The sequence below is a fragment of the Diplotaxodon limnothrissa genome, linkage group LG1, assembly GCF_057381915.1.
Source record: "Diplotaxodon limnothrissa isolate DT_005_m linkage group LG1, D_limnothrissa_male_GT1.1, whole genome shotgun sequence".
Taxonomy (NCBI): Eukaryota; Metazoa; Chordata; class Actinopteri; order Cichliformes; family Cichlidae; genus Diplotaxodon; species Diplotaxodon limnothrissa.
This window is the reverse complement of record NC_140596.1, coordinates 20,832,662-20,848,185: the sequence shown is the minus strand read 5'-3', so window position 1 is coordinate 20,848,185 and position 15,524 is coordinate 20,832,662. Positions and strand designations below refer to the sequence as shown.

The 15,524-nt window shown below is 42.4% G+C and overlaps 2 protein-coding genes across 9 annotated transcripts in view; one reads left to right on the top strand and one right to left on the bottom strand.

The window, feature by feature from the left end:
* The window catches only part of mical2a (microtubule associated monooxygenase, calponin and LIM domain containing 2a), an 82,898-nt gene extending 78,370 nt beyond the window's left edge, over positions 1–4,528 (bottom strand). For all 8 annotated transcript variants that reach the window (XM_085378356.1, XM_085378203.1, XM_085378128.1 and 5 more), the window contains exon 1: positions 4,425–4,528. The gene's annotated coding sequence lies outside the window, so the exon portion shown is untranslated. The remainder of the gene's footprint in view (positions 1–4,424) is intronic.
* A 106-nt stretch (positions 4,529–4,634) lies between these two features.
* Positions 4,635–15,387, top strand: dkk3a (dickkopf WNT signaling pathway inhibitor 3a). The gene is made up of 8 exons (XM_085354852.1): positions 4,635–4,670; positions 11,085–11,334; positions 11,561–11,632; positions 11,719–11,778; positions 12,554–12,646; positions 14,406–14,550; positions 14,636–14,792; positions 14,906–15,387. Exons 2-8 carry the CDS (start codon positions 11,137–11,139, stop codon positions 14,991–14,993), a joined length of 813 nt encoding a protein of 270 aa, XP_085210978.1. The 5' UTR covers positions 4,635–4,670; positions 11,085–11,136; the 3' UTR covers positions 14,994–15,387.
* The last annotated feature ends 137 nt before the right edge of the window (positions 15,388–15,524 follow it).

The following is a 15,524-nucleotide window of genomic DNA, read 5'->3' as shown; positions in this document are numbered from 1 at the left end:
ACCTGCAAGGCGTGTTCTCCACATGGCTCTATCAGAAAATAATTTATCAAGAGTCGCACTGACACCAACAATTTACAGGAGCAATTATTACATCTACCTACACGTTATTAGAAGTCCCTACAGTCTCCTTAATAAACCAATAAATGGACTCACGACAACCTAACATTACATATCAGTGAACTTGGACCACTCACACCACAGAGAGGCACATTAAAGGTTTGTACAGCCGTGTATCACTGCCTGGCAGGAACAGCAGCTTCTGTACGCCAGCAATCATGAAAGCTAGTCTTGGAATAGACAAGTGTCATGTTGCAAAAGAAAACAGCACATGATACGAAAGGACATCGTCACAAGCAAAAACATGTAAACAAGAGACTCTGTAAACTAGATTAGCGCCAGAAAAACCCACAAAATTGCACAAAGTTCAACCCAATAAGAGTCAGAGTTTGGTACCATCAGGCTAACGCTTCAGGTGATGCACCGCACCGCAGTAAAATTACTACAGCTGTGTCGGTCCTTCAGTGGCTCCAGCTTAACTGTGTTTATATGCGATATGTGCCAATGTTGCAATGTAGAAATGGGGAAGCAGAAATGTGTTTGTTTGCTGTCCTATTTTAAGCTGACCTGAAGTGGCAGAGATGACTCCTACGAGTCAAATGGGAACTTTAACCATGGCGCAGATGATTAAGCAGCAGACCACACGGAACGACGGGCCGCACCTATCTCCCAGAGCTCCTGTCTCTTTTAGTGTAGCTGATGCCTGGACACATGTGCCTGTTTTTTATGCTGTGGAACAAGGAAGGAAACATATTGCAGAGAGGAAGGAGAAAGTTTACAACACCTCCCTGGCAATAATGACTACAAGCTTCCACTTGTAGTGTTTCAGGCTGTGTGAAACTCATTGTTTTTACTGTACCTCACATATTTTTAACAATTCAGTTCACAAAGACATTCAGTGATTTTAATACTCGACAAGCTCACAAGTAGATGTCTTGATGACTGTAACCATCTAACCTAATCCTAACCAAGCAACAAACACTGTTTCAGAGGCAGAACTGGGTCGAAACACCATGAACTGTGAAATGTATTAGCACAATCACGACCTTCACAATCATTAATATGACTCAAAAGTCCCACAGTTTCACCAATCATTAATACTAAAAAAGGAACGAAACGATTTTTTAAAAAAGGAATGGAGGAAAGCCATCCACTGTGGCAACTCGTTAAGGGAGCAGGGGGCAAATTTCCCTTCAACTCAACCTGACTTCATATTTTTCACCTGGATGCCTGCACACCACCTGCAAGATAAGCCCCTGTTGCACAGATCTAGAAACTGCTCACCAACCCTGTTCCACCCCAAAGATCCTTGCGGCCTCTATCAAAGCTTGACCATGACCCTGATCAGGTGACCCTGAATCCTCCCTTAGTTCGCTGCAATAGGCCTAGGCTGCCAGGGGCTTCCCATAATGCACTAAATGTTTCGTGTTCACTCACCTTCTTCACCCACTATGTGCTTCACACCACTTTTTATTTAATCATTAGTTATTAATCTCTCTTCCAGAGCAGGTTTTTTGTGCTGTCTTCCTTCCCTCAGCCCAACCTGTCATCGCAGATAGCTGGCCCTCGGTGAGCCTGGCTTTTCCTGTTAAAGGGAATTTTTCTTCCCACAGTCTAGCATTCACACACTTACACTCCAGTAGATACATCTTGCCCAAGAATACTTTGGCATGTGGAGCGGAGGAATCAAGGATTGAACCACCAGCCTTCTGATCACCGAGCATGAGCCACAGCTCAGGCCAGTGGATTTAAACCCAGGCTCTTCTTACTGTGAGGTGATTACTAGCGCTTACTAGTGTTGACCATCACACAACCATGCCACCCACTGTGCGTATATAAATTGACCTGTTTTGTCAGGCAAAGGTCTTAAAACCCTGATAACTATCCTGAAACTAAAGATAGACTTTGGTCTATTAAATAACGTTTCTTTTAGATCCTTCATAAGGACCATAAAACTGTAGTTCCTCAGTTGGCACCATGAGTCAAGGGGGCTGTGCAGCTTTCTGCACTCACTGAACCTCCAGGGACTGTTGTTAGGTTAAACTCCAGTAAAGCTGGTAATTGCAAACTAAAAATGAAATGCTGCCATGGGAATTTGCAATGTAAGCTACTGAACCCTGTCACACTCATTTTTTCAACAGTAAAGTGGCAGTTTACAAATGGGGACGTTTGTATGCTTCCGTTTCACCAGTCAGTTTATCGCACTGGTTCCTCATGTGTTACAATGGTTCAAGAATCTGACGTACAGCCCCTATTGCTGCTTGATGTTTGTGTATTCTTTCAGATGTACAGTACACTTCAGTGCTAAAAGGAGACAACCAGGAATCACAGATGAATCTGTCATAGCTCACCATGTTTGGCGCACGAGCGTCAAAGCCACTGAGACAAGAATATACAGTTTACTGTTACTTCCAACGCATTTTACATCATAATGCATGAAGCCAAAAAAGGGTAAATGAAAGGGGAATTCGAGCGAGAGGAGAATTCTGCGGTCGCACTTCGATGTTGATGCAGAAAGAGGTTGTTTACTATAAAATATAAAGTCCAGCAGGGATTAAAACAAACAAAAAAAAAAACACTCTTTCCATGCTGGAGAATAATCTTTCATTCTGTCTGTGAAGGTTCTCAGTCATCCAGGTCATCGTAGTCAAAGGAGCTTGCAAAGAAAAGCGTCTGGACTTCTTTAAGTTACTTTTAGACGTTTCACCTCTCATCCGAGAAGCTTCTTCAGTTCTAAGGTCAAATGGTGGAGAGTCCCAGATATAAACCTAGTGGGAGTAACCCCCCACAGAGGGACAAAAGGACCCCCTGATGATCCTCTAATCGTCTGAGCCAAGGTGTGAAACTGGGTGTGGGTCCCAATCAGCCAGAGTTTCAGGTGAGTTCATTGTGAAACCTGGCCCCACCTTATCATGCGAATTCCTGAGATCAGATGGCCCAGGATGTGAGTGGGCGTTAAGGCGTCTGGGGAGAGATCTCAGAACTGGATTATAGATGGCAGAGAGTTGGTGTCGTAAACCACCGCCTCTGTTCAAAGATGGTCGCTCACAGTGGACATAGATGGCTTCTTTCACTCCTCTTTCAAACCATCTGTCCTCTCTGTCCAAAATGTGAACATTGGCATCCTCGAAAGAGTGTCCTTTATCCTTAAGATGCAGATGGACTGCTGAGTCTTGTCCTGTGGAGGTGGCTCTTCTGTGTTGTGCCATGCGCTTGTGAAGTGGCTGTTTGGTCTCTCCAATGTAGAGGTTTGGGCATTCCTCGCTGCACTGTACAGCACTGTACAGCAATCTTTCATTCTCACAGTTCGATGGGCAAACCTAAGCTGTATCTAAACTTCACATTCTTAAACTACACAGGAAATGATTGCTCACACAGCACTGGGAAGGAGCGCTACCGCTATTTGTATGACTCTTTAGAGCTTCCAGAAAACTGTGTCTCATGAATCATCTCCCAAGCCATATGAAACATAGCAGCCGGCGAGCTCGTGCAGTATGTTGAAACACATGGAAGAAGTATAAACAAATTAGTCTAGGCTGAAGGGCTTTTTCCTGCTTCATCAGGAAGACCTGCTAGATCCTAGGTCCAGCTGTGTATTAACTTGTAGTTACACTGCAAAACATTAACAGGTGGCTTCTGCCTCTCATTGAGCTTCTTTTTAGTAGCCGGCCTGTAAAGGCTGCCAACACCACACCTTTCTTTATAATGCAACGTATGTCGGTGTGCAGCTCAAAATAAATAAAGCCTGAGGTGGTATTTAGAGTCTAGAAGCCACTGAGTAGGTGGTTATGAGAGGAAGAGTTAACTAACCAGCAGCTTTACCTTTTTGAACTTCGATGCATAGAAAAGATCTCATTCCGGGTTTTAAATAAAGGTCCCTGGAGTCATGTTTGACAGGCTGGCACACTACACACGATTTATGGCTTACAGCAGCACAACAGCACCAAAAACAAACAAAACTAAACTAAAGTAGGCTGGGCGAAGTGCAGATAACCTTTTTTGTTATCAGAGAATAGGAACGAGCCTCTGTCAGATGTCTGACTGCTCTCAGGCAGCCTTCAACCGGGAAGCGATATGATCACGCTTCAGTTTTCGGCACCAGTTCAGAAAGCTCCAACGACATGAGAAACAGTGATCGTGGATAAATCAGTAAACAAACGAAACAGCATACAAAGTAATGACTGGAGTGAATCCTGGATTTCTCGCTAACAGCGTGCCTGTCATTCATTCCCGGTGTAATAACTGCTAACTTTGATCGCGTTGCTTAACAGGATCAAAAACTTCTATCAGGTGTCTCACGGTCACACCTCCCACAGCTGGCACTAATGACATCAGAAACGTACACAGCGTGAAAGAGCAGAACTTACCTTGTGCGCCTTTCTGCCTGAGTCTTCGGTTAATCGAGCTGCGGGACTGCTGTGGAAAGTAAAGTGCGTCCTAAATCAGACTGACAGGCAGTAGTTTCTGTGCAGCTGCGTCCAGCGATTAAGGGGCGGTGCTCTAACGTGGGACACATCCCACGTGGGCACAGCGCCTGTGGCTGCTGTTTAATCCACACTTTCTCAGGGAAGGGCACCGCTCCGCCGACCACCTGCTGTCTGCGCAGAAAGCAGGTGAGAGCTGCCCGCACAACACACTGGATCCACCCCTGAATATTAAAGGATTACCAACGTAAATAAATACTTCAAATCAAAAATGCTTTTATTTAAAAAGATGATTAAGTCATTATTACTGAGGAAGATCCAAATACACTAACTAAACACATCTAACTAAACCTGTAAATATCAAAAAAGTTATTCGGGTGGAAGACGAGACTACGAGGCGCCAGAAACTCCACTTAGTCAACACTGTGGGTCATGTTTTGCAGCTTGTCAGCAGGAAATGTACAAAACCACAGCACCGTGGACAAAACCTGTGAGCAAACCATTTGAAAAAAGGCTTAAAATAGGCGGCAAGGACGGATATAGGTTTATTTTTAAAGTGCGTTGCGCCATCTTGTGGCCTGTTTTTGAAATAGAAAGAAAACTACCACGTCTCACGCTTCTGTTTGAGCGGGTTTCCACTGGTACGCTGGACCGGTGAACACCGGGGTTGGTTGACAGGTTGCTTGTTACTGCCACATCAGTGTGCAGTGTGGATTTCTGTCACACATATATCACACATTTGACCTGACAATAAGCCCATTTTGCAGTTCTGTTTGTGGAAAACTTTGAGATGAAGACATATTTTGTCAGTTTCTTGGATCAGAGTGATTTTTTTGTGCGTGTTGTTGTTGTTGTATTTGTTTTAATAGCTCTTAAACAAAATTAGTCATTTCAGGGGAGACTTTTTTGAAAGAAAAATGAAGACAAGACTAAATTATTTATTTTATTGTGTGACTCCTTTTTTATATATTCATTTATTTTTGCAGGACGTTTTGTGGCGAGCCCAAGAAAGCAATGTCTATCAAAACTGGTCTTTTTTAAATTTTATTTTAATGCTTGCCTTTTTTTTTTTTTTTTTAAAGAACTTTATTGGACAAACAGTGAGTATACAACATACGAACAGATGAAGTATACAAAAGAACAGAACATGAACACACAAAACCAGGGGTAAAAAAAAATAATTATATGGATACACACAAAAATTCACATATATATGATGTTTTAAGAGCTTTTTTGTTGGTGGAGTCTGATACTGATTGGATGTACAATTCCACATCCTTAAGAAAATGACAGAAATATGGTGTTTTATAAGTAAACTTACATTTATGGATAAAAAATTTAGCTAAAAGTATTAACAAATTTATTACTGCCAAAACTGATGTCACAACGATCGTACCCCTGGAAATCGAGGGGTTTACGTTTGTCATGACTGACTTGTGTGACTCTTACATCAAGACTACCAACATTCAAATATCCAAAGCGGGTGTTTAAATGTTGGTAGTCTTAAACAAAACCTTTGTTATTGGATAATTGCTTGGCAAAGTGTCAAATTTTATTTAGACTTTTTACTTGCCTAAAAGCTATAATCCTACTGAAGAAGCCGAATAGTGCACATAATTAATCATCAAAATGCAGTCAAGCAAAAAAAAGAAAGAATACTAATTAAATTAGTAATGCTACCCAGTCATATGGAAAGATTTAGGGCCAATGTGTGACACATCTTTATTTTATTTTTTTACATTTTAATGTACATAATGATTATTTTATTAGATTTGTATTTTTAATTTTTGTTTTTACATTGATTCCACCAAATACAAACACAAATTAAATATATGCTGACTTTCTAGATGGAAGTAAATGTAAATTATATAATCTATAAAATGATGTAAAAGTATTTTTTTATTGCTTACAAGTACATCCATCCATCCATCTGCTTATCCCGAGCCGGTTTGCGGGGAAACAGCCTAAGCAGAGAAGCCCAGACCTCCCTCTCCCCACCCACCTCCTGGATGGCCGAACTCATCAACCTTCAGAGAAAGCTCATTTCCGCCGCTTATTTCCGTGATCTCATTCTTTTCGTCACTATCCACAGATCATGACCACAGGTGAGGTTAAGGATGTAGACCGACCGGTACATTGAGAGCTTGTCTTTTACTCTCAGCTGTCTCTTCACAACGACAGACTGATACAGCGGCTGCAGTGATGCAGACGCTGTATCACTGCAGCCTTCTCCCGTCACTTGTGAACAAGACCCCAAGATACTTAAACTCCTCCACTTGGGGCAGGAATTTGTCCCTGTCCCTGACAGAGTCCAACACCCACCGGAAACAAGTCTGACTTTTTGCCAGCTGTGCAGACCAAGCTCTTGCAACAGGTTGCATAAGCATTTAGCTTATACAAACTGCTTAAAAGTTCTCCCACAGTCCAAAGACATCCAGTTAGTGGGGACAGGTTAATTGATCAATGTAAATTGCCCATAGGTGTAAATGCGGGAGTGAATGTGAGTGGGACTGGTTGTCTGTCTCTGTGCGTTAGCCCTGCGACAGACTGGCAACTTGTCCAGGGTGTACCCTGCCTCTCACCCCATGACAGCTGGGATAGGCTCCAGCGCCCCCGTGACCCTGGAAAGGATATTCGGAAGCGAATGGATGGACTTTTCATAGTCACTTTGTTAATGCTGTCCATTTAAATGGTCTTACCCGTACACACTGGCTCCTGTTAAGGATCCTCCATCTGAATGATGATCTGAACACCCTTCTGAACAAACTAGCAGGTGTAGAAGGCACTACTGGCCCATATCTATGGGGCTGATTTCTGCTAATAATGCCCATTGAATGGAATGATGACTTCTGAAGCAGGTGTCTGGTGAGTAGCGCGGGAGTTTGGGATTCTTCATTATTCATGACACAGAGGGAAACTTTATTAATACTTTTGCAAAGTACGTGGCTTACCTCTAATAGTTAAACACATTAGGTCAATGACTGGATGAATTAGACTCATTAATGTCACGTGGTATGAATAAGCCAATTACATTGCAAACTCACTGAGATCAAAGAGCCATCGAACTGTGACGTCATCAGAAGAAATGCTTATAAAGAACCCGCGTTCAGTCTGACCCTCAGTGTTTTTGTGTCCGTCAAACTTTAACTAAACTTCTCCTGCGAAGATGTACTGAGAAGAAGCATTTTTACACATTTTCAACTAGTGTCCAAGAAGGATTTCCACTCGTCTTATCGCTAAGATAGAAGACAGAATCTAGTTACACTCCAATCCAATCCAACTTTATTTATAAAGTACTTTAAAATAGCCAGCACAGGACCAAAGTGCTGTACAGTAAATAAGTTAAGAACAATAGAATAAAAGTTACAAAAAAAAGTTAAACACATAATACATAAAAATTAAAACAGCCCTATATAAAAAACAACATAAAACATCATAGAATCAACAAAAACAACTAAAATAAAGGCCAACATCTCACTAAAACCAACATCATCAGCTCACTGCAGTCAAGTAAAAAAACCAACATCTCAAGTGGTGTCAAAGGCCAGGGTGAACAAATGGGTTTTTAGAATTGATTTAAAAACAGGCAGAGAAGAGGCCTGTCTAATCTCTAAAGGCAGATTGTTCCACAGTTTTGAAGCTGCTACAGAAAAAGCACGATCTCCTCTAAGTTTACGCTCAGTCCTGTTTACATTCAGGAACAGGTGATCAGCTGACCTGAGAGCTGATGATTGTATAAGGCTGTAGCAACACAGAGAGATATAGGCTATGGAGGGCTTTAAAAGCAAATAAAAGAATTTTAAAATGGATCCTAAAAGGAATGGGCAACCAGTGAAGTGAAGCTAAAATAGGGGAAATGTGCTTACACTTTCGAGTGTTAGATAACAGACAAGCTGCAGTATTTTGCACCCTCTGTAGATGAGTAATGTATGAAGCACTGACCCCTATATAAAGTGCACTACAGTAATCCAGCCGAGTGCTAACAAAGGCGTGGATGCAAACTGCATTTCGTTGCCCTGTACCTGTGACATGTGCAATGACAATAAAGTTGAATTCTATTCTATTCTATAACTGTCTCCAAGTGCTGCCATGAAAGAATTGGTTTTATTTTAGTCAACTGCCTCAGCGGAAAGAAGCTAGATTTTACCACTGCCTTAATCTGACCGTCAAGCTTCAGTTCAGAGTCCACTTTGACCCCCAGGTTTGTGACAGTTGGCTTATTATACAGGGCCAAGGAATCTAAATACACATTGGGGGTCTCAGTGGGGCTACCAAAAACCATCACCTCAGTCTTTTTGTCATTGATTTTTAAAAACTTAAGAGACAACCAAGCCTTAATGTTATCAAGACACTGAAGTAATGGCTGTACGGAATATGTGCCTTTTTTCTTTAGAGGGACATAGATCTGACAGTCATCAGCATAAAAGTGAAATGCAATGCTGTGTTTTCTCAATATAAAACCAAGAGGGAGCAGACACAAAGAAAAGAGGAGGGGCCCTAGAACTGAGCCCTGTGGGACACCGCAGAAGAGATGAGCGGAGGACGACACATGGTCACAGAGACTGACACAAAAAGTTCACTCTGCCAAGTAGAGCCTGAACCACTCCAGTGCTGTGCCTCTTATGCCCACAGTAAAATGGCACGATCCACTGTATCAAACGCAGCTGTCAAATCTAAAAGCACAAGAACAAGACAGTCACCAGCATCAGTAGCTAAAAATATGTAATTAAAATTTTTTCAAATGGCTGATTCAGTGCTATGTAAGGATGTAAAACCGGACTGGAAAATCTCTAGTTTGCTGCCATGTCCCAAAGAAACAATAACCCCAGACACCCACGAAATAACTGTGCTAATCCCAACGAGATCTCCGAGGGAAAACTGCAAACTGCGAGAGAGTACTTACATGTTGAGGGGTTGCCTCAATGGACTCCTCAACAAAAGAAGGAATTTCCTTCATGTTGATACCTTTGCCGATTCAGAAACGCAACTTGAGGAAAAAAAACAAACATCTGGAGGAGGAAAACCAAATACTGAAGAAAGAGAACATGGAGGTGGAAAACATAAAAAGCCACTATGCACAGCTGGAGGAAAACAAAAAACCTAAACAGCTGGAGCACAAATATGAAATAATGGAGAGAAAGATGCATCTGAAAGTGGCAGAGCTTAAAGAAAAGCTGAAAGATGCCCACTTGATAACTGAAATAGAAAATGACTACAAGCAATATCAGCTAAACAAACACATGGAAGCCAAACAACAACCGCAGGAGAAATGTCAAGAGTTTGAGCTGAAGAACCAAAGGCTGCAGAACAGAAATGCAGAGTTAGTTAGAGTCAGTTAGAGTTAGTGTTAGGAGTGTGTAATAATAATAATCATCCTCTTGTCATTGGGTACAGCTACAAGTGTGCTTTCAGGATGTAGCAGATGTAAAAGCTGCATCTCAGACACTTCAAGCATCAGTCAGCATGTTAAATGTTAAAGTCGATGGCAATAGGTGAGTAGGTGAATTTTGTCAAAAAATGTGTGCAACTACAGGACAGTCCAGGGATTATTTTTATTTTATTTATTTATTTATTTACTTTACGCACGGGAAATTGACAGATGGATTGGTGCTGCCCCTGCAGTGATGCGGACACTGTACCGATCAGTCGTGCTGAAGACTGTGGGTAGTGACGTGAGTAGAGCCACTGCTGCTCCACATTGAAAGAAGCCAGTGGAGGGGGTTCGGGTATCTCACTAGGATGCCTCCTGGGTGAGGTGTTCCAGGTATGCCCACAGGGCAGACCCAGGACACGCGGGAGAGATGATATCTCTCAGCTGGCCTGGGAACACCTTGGTGTTCACCCGGAAAGGCTGGAGGAGGTGGCTAGGGAGAGGGAGGTCTGGAGGTCCTGCCCTGGTGGAGTTTCTTAATGGAAAACTCATTGTTGCAGCCAGGGGCAGCACAAAACTGATTTTTAGTTTTAGTGTCCTCGTTTTCCTCTTTGTTCTCGATACTGTCAGTAGTTAGCTAACATAAACTAATGCTAGTCCGTTAGCCGCAGTCAACCACATGATGTCGTGTTCCCTACCGACAGAAGATGGCGCTAAACATGTTTTGAAAACTTTCTCAGCTTCACAGAGTGAATGTCCGTTTTTGAGAACAGGGCTCAATGATGACAGTTTACAATTTTTCGTAACTGTTTTAGCAGCTAAAGTATACTTCCGCTTACATCACCAGCTTCTGTGTAAAACTGCAAGCACACCTGCGTTTAAAAAAAAAGTCAAGTTTGATGTGTGTTTTTCCATTTTATTTTTGTTTTTAACGGCAGAGAAGAAAAACCTCGTCTCTGTTTACCTGGGCTACGCTTACTCACTGTTTACCTCGCCTATTGACTTCGAATAGTGGTTAAACCTGGCCGGAACTATGTTTGAAGTGCGCTGTTAAGTTGGTAACACACAATTAAAATAATGCGCACATTATCAAGTCGGCTTATTTTTCATTTTATGTATTATTTCTATTGTTATTTCACCTGTTAAGGGGCCGTCATGAATGTGGAGGTTTGATGGAAAAACCCTGCAGTGACGGAAACATCAGCTGTGGTGACGCTGTTTGTGTTTCTCAGCATCACTGCCACACCCTCCTCGGAGTGCAGCAGCAGCATCCTCAGCAGCAGCATGGTGCCAGCCATCCTGCTCGTTTTGGCTGTCACAGCAGTCTGCAATGGCATCCTCCCTGAGATAGTGGACCCGGGCATTAGTCACATCCTGGAGAATGACTCTGCACAGGGACAAGCGGAGCCGGACAGCGTATTTGTGGAAGTGGAGCAGCTGCCAGAGGATCCACAGCAAAAGCCCGAGGACTCGTTTCACCAAGTAAGCAGCCAGTTGCACCTCTCACTCAGCTTTTTACATGACATATAGCATTACCTAACTGCCTGTAGTATGTAGGATCTCAGTGGGTTGTATGATGAAAGTATTTTTTTTAAAACACTTCAATCTCTGGACAGAAATGAAGATCAGATGCAGCAATAAAGTAACATCAGAGTTATGCATCTTTTTTCCTGAAATCTGGCTTTGATCCTCTCCAAAATCCTTTCAGATAAATGAGGAGAACTCTCAGTCGAGTCTTCACAATGCAAATGCTTCTGATAAAGTGACTGATAAAGACCAGGTAGGCTAAGAAACAGTAAAGTAAAGTGAGGCACTGTTTGTTTCCCCTTGTGATTGAAACTTAATGTATGTCCCATCTTCACCCAGGAGACAAACAACATTACCACAGTCGACAGTTCTAACGACCTGGAGAACAGAGTCGATCACGTAAGCCCGTCCTGTTTACCTGCACGTTCAAAAAGAAATCTAGCTTTTGTAGGACCTTCAGCTGCTCGGTTATCATCACTGAAGAGGTTGCATAATGTCTTGGTGCACCATCACAGCCACTGACTTGGCACTATGTCAGCAAACGAATCAAAAGCGTACTTTTGTCTCCATTCGGCCCTTTTCCTGTGTACAAATAAGTGGTAAAGATGTCAATTCTCAAATGGTCTACTAGGTTTGTCATTTTTAAATAAGTGATGATTACGTGCTTTAGGACTAAAGCTGCAAACACAAAGTGAGGTTATGTAACCAAGCACTTTTGGACATATGGTGATTAACTGTCAAATCCAGTTGGGTAGCTTTCTGATAACTCAAGTTTTGTGGCTCGGGGTGTCACAGTGCAACTAATAAAAGCATCAGTCCAAAATATCAGCCTAGTTTTTCCTGTATGAGTAAAAGAATCTCCATTTATGTGGTTAGCATCTTGCTACATTTACACGCTGTCTCACCGTTTATTTTGGCAAAATCTGTTGGGTGATTTGATGTTAGACACAGAACAGAAAAACTAGGTCAGGCGTCAGTCTAAATAATAAATAAAACCAGAGAAGGTGCCGCATTAATATATGTTTTGTGCTTCAACACCTTCAACTGTACTGTGTTGTGAATGTGTATTCAGTTAAGGGTTTCTCTGACTAGAGCTGTCAGACCCATATTTAATATTTAAATGTAATTAGAAAAACGAGCTGGCCTGATGTAGTCTCGCCTCTCTCGTATTTAGGGATGCATCAGTGACGATGACTGTGGAAAGGGAAGGTACTGCCTTCACGACCCACATAATGCCAAGTGTCTGCCATGTAAAGCGCTCGATATGGTGAGTCAACCTAAGAGACTTTTCTGTGGACGTCTTCACTGTTTTCATAATTCTTCTCTAAAACGCACTGTTTCTCCTGTCTGACGCTTTCCAACACGCACAACACGATGCGCTCTTACATCCAGCCTGCTGAGGTTTCACACTGACTGCATTGCAGTGCGTCCACAAGTGTAATTGGAGTGTGCTGTTTCCAAGCACTCTGTCCTGTGAGCATCTCATGAAAGGGGGGCAGGTTAAATATGAGCTCTTCCCTTCCATCTGCTCTCTCGGAGAACATAGAGAACAAAAGCGATTCAAATCAAAGTCCTCTTATCTCATTGGTTTTATTCAGGACTCTGTTCTACCTGTGTTGCTTGTTCAGCTGAGTCTCAATTGGATATATTAGTGTTGATGTTGACGTATGAAAAAAGCAGTGGAAGATGATGGCAGCCTGCCAAACAAGGGTAGAGGGAGGATAAATGCACAGAGGACAGGATCTGTGTCTTCTCAAAGTCGCTGACGTGGAAAACTGTGACTTTGCAGTGTCTTAAAGATGTGATATTAGGATCTCTTTCCACTGCAATCACAGATCAGCTGACCTGCTGATCTCATTTATATATTTATATATATTCTTTAAGTCAGCAGGATTGGAGAATAATTAACGCCATTTGTGCTCAATACAATTCAATTCAAATTTATATGTACAGCGCCAAATTACAACAACAGTTGCCTTGAGGCACTTTATATTGTACCTGATCCAGCCCTAACTATAGGCTTTATCAAAAAGGAACGTTTTAAGCCTAATCTTAAGAGCATAGATAGTGTCTGTCTCCTGAATATAAACTGCTGGTTCCACAGAAGAGGGGCCTGAAAACTGAAGGCTTTGCCTCCCATTCTACTTTTAAATACTCTAGGAACAACAAGTAGGCCTGCAGTGCGAGAGTGAAGTGCTCTAATGGTGTGATATGGTACTATAAGGTCATTAGGATAAGATGGAGCCTGATTATTTAAGACCTTGTATGTGAGGAGCAGGATTTTGAATTCAATTCTGGATTTAACAGGGAGCCAATGAAGGGAAGCCAATATAAGAGAAATATGCTCTCTCTTTCTAGTCCCTGTCAGTACTCTTGCTGCAGCATTTTGGATCACACGAAGGCTTTTCAGGGAGTTTTAGAACATCCTGATAAAAACAATTTACAGTAGTTCAGCCTAGAAGTCATAAATGCATGAACTAGTTTTTCAGCGTCGCTCTGGGACAGGATATTTCTAATTTTAGAGATATTGTGCAAATGGCAGAAAGCAGTCCTACATATTTGTTTAATATGTGCATTGAAGTACATATCCTGGTCAAAAATGACTCTAAGATTCCTCAGTGTTGCTGGAGGCCGAGGTCATGCCATCCAGAGTAAGACTCTGGTTAGAAACCGGATTTCTAAGATTTTTAGGGCCGAGTACAGTCACCTCAGTTTTATCTGAATTTAGAAGCAGAATGTTAGAGGTCGACCAGGTCTTTATGTCTTTAAGACATTCCTGCAGTTTAACTAATTGGTGTGTGTTATCTGGCTTCATGGACAGATAGAGCTGGGTGTCATCTGCACAGCAATGAAAATGTATCCTGTGCTTTCTGATGATACTGCCTAAAGGAAGCATGTATAATGTAATTCTCCCAGGAATCTCAGTGTTGTTACAGTGGAGGTGCATGTTCTTTTAAAGCATCTGTGTTAGGAGAAGGGCTGCCTGCTGAATTGTTGGCTGTTTGCTCAAATGCTACTTTTCTTAGTCCTGCACTAAGGATGCAGAGTGCTGTGGCGAACAGCTCTGTGTGTGGGGCCAGTGCAGCCAAAATGCAACCAAGGGAGAGGCCGGAAGCACTTGTCAATACCAGACTGACTGCAGCCCAGACCTCTGCTGTGCTTTCCATAACGGTATGTAGTACAGCATGTGTTTATCAGTCACTACCTACACACCCCCAGAGAACTTACCTTTGTTTTTGTTTTGTGTGGTGATTAGTCCTCCTCTTCCCCGTCTGTTCGGCCAAGCCTATTGAACGTGAGCGCTGCTTTGGTGCCTCAAACCACCTGACTGAGTTGTTGTCCTGGGGCCCGCAAGATGAGGGACCCAGGAAATATTGCCCCTGTGCAGGAGATCTCCACTGTCAAGACCTGGGGTGAGTGCAGTACATATAATCACATAAAACAGATTAAAATACCGGTACCCCAAAAATATTAAAGTTTTATGTATGTATGATGCTGTAGTATTCTCTTTTTTTTTCCTCCACAGAAGAGGGTCAATGTGCCTGAAAGGAGAGGACTCGAGTGAAGAGGACCTGGCAGACACGCTGTACTCAGAGATAGACTACATACTTTAGGCTCGGCTCGATTTATTAACATTGCCTTGTAAAAAGCTAGACAGACTTCTGAGCTTTTTTCTTTTTTCTTTGCAAAGAGCACTTTCTATTTGCCGGCTTCTGTCAAAGCAGTAAATATTTAGGGCATGGGAAATGGATGGCAGTATATGTAGACTAAAATTTTAGAAATACAGACAGGTGGCACATGAAAGGAAAAAAACTGGCGGCTTATCCAAACTTGACTCAGCTGGTATTTGGATGATTTGAACCATTCACCTCCGTAGAAGAAAAACGCCACAGCGAGTGTCCAAAGCAAAAAGCAAGCCACAGCCTGAGGAGCTAGTTGTGTCATCGGCACGTTGTTTGATGATTCTTTAATCTTTGTAAGGGAATTCTGGGCAAGAGGCACTTGAAGACAGCCACTTTGTAAAACACCTACTTGGCAAGTTCTTTGATGCAGCTTCATTTCTTTGTTGTTGCAGTCATCACAGTGGGGTGATGAAGTGCCTGCCCCTGTTTTCCTGGCATGGCTCATGTCCCCTTGGATTGTCG